Source organism: Protopterus annectens, chromosome 5.part0 (assembly GCF_019279795.1).
Source record: "Protopterus annectens isolate FY-2018-M chromosome 5.part0, PAN1.0, whole genome shotgun sequence".
Classification (NCBI taxonomy): Eukaryota; Metazoa; Chordata; order Ceratodontiformes; family Protopteridae; genus Protopterus; species Protopterus annectens.
Window position 1 is genome coordinate 890,773,513 of NC_056735.1, and position 3,762 is coordinate 890,777,274.

Below are 3,762 nucleotides of genomic sequence, written 5' to 3' on the forward strand. Positions count from 1 at the left end.
CTGAAAAATTTTTCTTGTACTTTTACAATTAAGTGAGTAAATAAACAAATAAATGCAAAATAAATATATTAAAATAGTTTTTCTATTGCTAAAACAAAGTAATGTCTCCATATGTTTTCAACATTTTCACCCAGCATGCCCAAGTTATATTTAATAAATATCACTCAAGTTTGTAAATAATTATATCTATGCTTTATCATATAAATGTATATGTTTAGCAACTGCACTTAAAATATAAAGTTAAAAACGTGTCTTGGCTCTTCTTATATAAGCAGTTTAATCAAAAAATTACCAACATAAAAGTAATGATACTCTGATTTTTCTAACTATTCTGCAGGATAATGACAACAGGATCCACTGAAATATGACAGAACAAAATCAGACAAGTCTACAGATTACAGAATTTTTTATTGTCTGTTTTCCTGACCTTCAGGACTGGCAATCTCAGGCAATCCTGTTTGCTATATTTTCTGTTGCATATATTATTGCACTTCTTGGAAACTTGCTTTTTATTATGACAGTTTTGTCTGATTACATGCTGCATACACCAATGTACATCTTAATCTGTAACTTGGCTGTCTTAGATATCTGTATCCCGTCTGTTACTGTACCATCCATGTTATCACATTTTGTGCTCAGTAATCGACTTGTTGCATTTAGTGCTTGCTTCATACAAATGATTCTCTATCTGGGTTTGGGCACAACAGAATCATTTACCCTTATGATTATGGCATATGACAGATATTACGCAATCTGTAAACCTCTTCACTATCCTTCTGTTATGACCAACAGAAAAGCTATACAACTGTCTGTTGTTTGTTGGATTGTAGGAATGATGGCTCCAATTATTCCATTTTATTTTTCTCTTAAGTTACCCTTTTGTGGGCCATATAAAGTGCACCATTGTTTTTGTGACTATGCTGCAGTTGTCAAATTGGCTTGTGCTGATGTCAGTTTCCTTGTAGATTTCGGTTTGATAATTGCATTGTTAGTGCTTCTTATTCCATTGTTCTTTATTATACTTTCGTATACAAAAATCATAATGACTCTGCTTAAAATGAGTACATCTGAAGGTCACTGGAAAGCATTTTCTACCTGTGCAAGCCACCTATTTGTTATATCCATATTCATATTGGTTGCTGTATTTGTCTTTGTTTCTTACAAAACATTTGATTTTTCAGAAGATGTTCGAATTTTGGGTGCTGTTCTACAGAACATATTTCCACCAATGGTCAATCCTATAATTTACTGTTTGAGAACAAAGGAAATCAGAGACAGTTTTTTCAGAACAATTAAAAATACTACATTATTCCCAAAAGTGTAAAATTAAGACAAAATTAAACTCTTAATGTATGTGTATAATATAATTCATTTAACTGAAATTTTAACTAGATAATAACAAAAAAAATACAAAACAAATTTGGCATATAAATGCTATGGCTTAGTTGTACTTATTAAAAATCACATCTTTTGAGTTCTTACAAGAAATGCATCTAACTAAATCTGGTGAAAAGTATCCCATAATATGCATTCAAGTTCTCATACGATAGTTTGTGCAAACCTTTTGGTGCAGTCTTTTCATTCTATTACTAATACATTTTAAGTAGGTTCAAAAATATTTACATTTTCTGTAGCAAGAACACAACAAAATCTGGAGATCTCAAGACACAATTACTGTAAAAGCTATATTATAATATAATATAATCAGATAACTTATTGATTCTAGTCTAAGCATTATTTCTTGGTTCTAGACTAAGCACTTTAATATATTCCTACATCCTAATCATTTTTATTTAGGTATTTATTATCTGTTGACTGGAAAAGTCCGACTAGGACAGAGCCTATCTTCAGCAGAGACCTGGGTTGATGCATGTCTTTGGAATGTGGGAGGAAGCTAGAGTACCCAGAGGAAACCCATGCGAAGACAGGCAGGACATGCAGATGCCAGACAGAAGGCACCTCAACCAAGAACTGAGCAGGAGAACCTCTTGCTGTGAAGCAACAACGTTAACCGCTGCACCACTAAGCCACCCACATTACATTAAAATTAATTTTTTTTTTCTGTCTTACACCATGATACATTTTTACTATGAAGTTTTATAGTCCTCGGTTTTTGGAATGAACTGATTTTCTCAAGTCCTTACATATCCTAGATACTGCCTGACCACATAAAAGACACAGGCTATAATCTATTTCATTTTCTATAAGTTATATATGTCAGCATGTATGAAGTGAGCAATATTTGTTAGAATTTACATGGAAAATTTGAAATATATCTGAAATTTGCATGTCACAGAGTGTAATAAATCAATAGAAAATGAACTGATGTTAAATTATTATGCACATCTGTATCATTTGTAAACAGTAAGCATTATAAAAGCATAGATGCACCTTTATTTTAAATAAAAAAAAAAAAAATCACATACTTAGTTTTATAGGGATTTCAATGGTGAGCGTCTGGAAAAGTATGATAAGGAAATGTTTTTAATATTACTCACAACAATAAAAACATTTGTAGTGCTGTTTGTATTGTAAATGTCCAAATTTTTGGTCTGACTTGGCAGCAGAGAAAAGACACACTGTTTTGGATGTTATGCAAGAAGTAAAACACCACAATACAATAGCTGCTGGATGTTATGCAAGAAGTAGGGCAACTCAACAGCTGCTAATACTAACAGTGATGTCAAAAGATATCAACTGGGTATGTTATTTTGTCATACAATTCTTGTCAATATGAAGTAAGTCCAGAAGATTATGCTCTTGTGGATTTGTTCTCCACCCATTTATGGAGAAATGAAGGCATATTAAGAATTATGGACGCAATGTCTGGAGTGAAACTAGTAATTTTGTAAAACAATTAATTGACTCTCTTGTTACTTTGAGTAGCAATTTAATATTTATGGTTCATGGTCTTTCTTGTGATTCTTCTGGTACTGCACCAGTGAGTGGAAGGGGAACAAAACAGAACATAAAAGGGACACAGCACATTAATTGCAAGCTCAGGTATGCTGTTCTGGAAAATGTTTTACTGATTTTGTTCATCTGAACATGTCATGAAATCGGTGATGAATTGGGGTCTATATTAAGTCAGTGAAACGGCATTACAGAGAATGCTGTTTCGCTGTGACAAATAGAATGAAAGCTGACAACAGCGAGAGCACAGGTCAGCAATTTTATTCCCAGGGAAAAAAAATCGCTTGGCCTGAGCTGTGACATTGGCCTTTAACCCACTGTAGTGCAATCTCGGAGTTAGAATATTTAGTTAGGGTGTGTGTGGGGGTGTAGGAGGCAAAGGCCCCCACTCTGCATTGTTTTAAGTGGTTTGTTGTGTTTTGCTGGTCTACAATTTTTTTCCCTGGAAAAAAAAATCTGTGACCTGGGGTTTCACAGTTGTCAGCTTTCATTGCATATGTGTCGGTGAAATGGCATTTGCTGTAATACCTTTTCAATGACTTAATATAGAGCTGATGTATTAGAATATAGTAAGCAATCTAGCAACAAAGGGCTAAGAGCACAGAGAAAAGCATTTTGGATTCATAATTAGATTATAAAGCAATTGCACAGTAAACTTAATGCCTCTGAATACATGCAAATGGCGGGGAGAGACATGAATTACTGTAATGACAAAAATCATGTTGGCAGGACCCAACTTTTAAGATGGAGAGATTGTTGGGTGACAGTAAACAGATTGTACTAAATAATGGAGAGCTAGCCAGTGAAAAAATAATGATAATAAGCTGTGTAGTGTCCCAGGGCTTGCTG

The 3,762-nt window shown here is 33.7% G+C and overlaps 1 protein-coding gene across 1 annotated transcript; it reads left to right on the forward strand.

Annotated features, from left to right (window-relative positions):
* Positions 1-364: 364 nt before the first annotated feature.
* LOC122802270 (olfactory receptor 6N1-like) lies at positions 365-1,324 on the forward strand. Its single transcript, XM_044071921.1, has one exon. It carries the CDS (start codon positions 365-367, stop codon positions 1,322-1,324), a length of 960 nt encoding a protein of 319 aa, XP_043927856.1.
* The last annotated feature ends 2,438 nt before the right edge of the window (positions 1,325-3,762 follow it).

Bases quoted from the DNA above. Each gene is read 5' to 3' on its own strand.
- LOC122802270 (XM_044071921.1), top strand. From the start codon at position 365: ATGACAGAACAAAATCAGACAAGTCTACAGATTACAGAATTTTTTATT.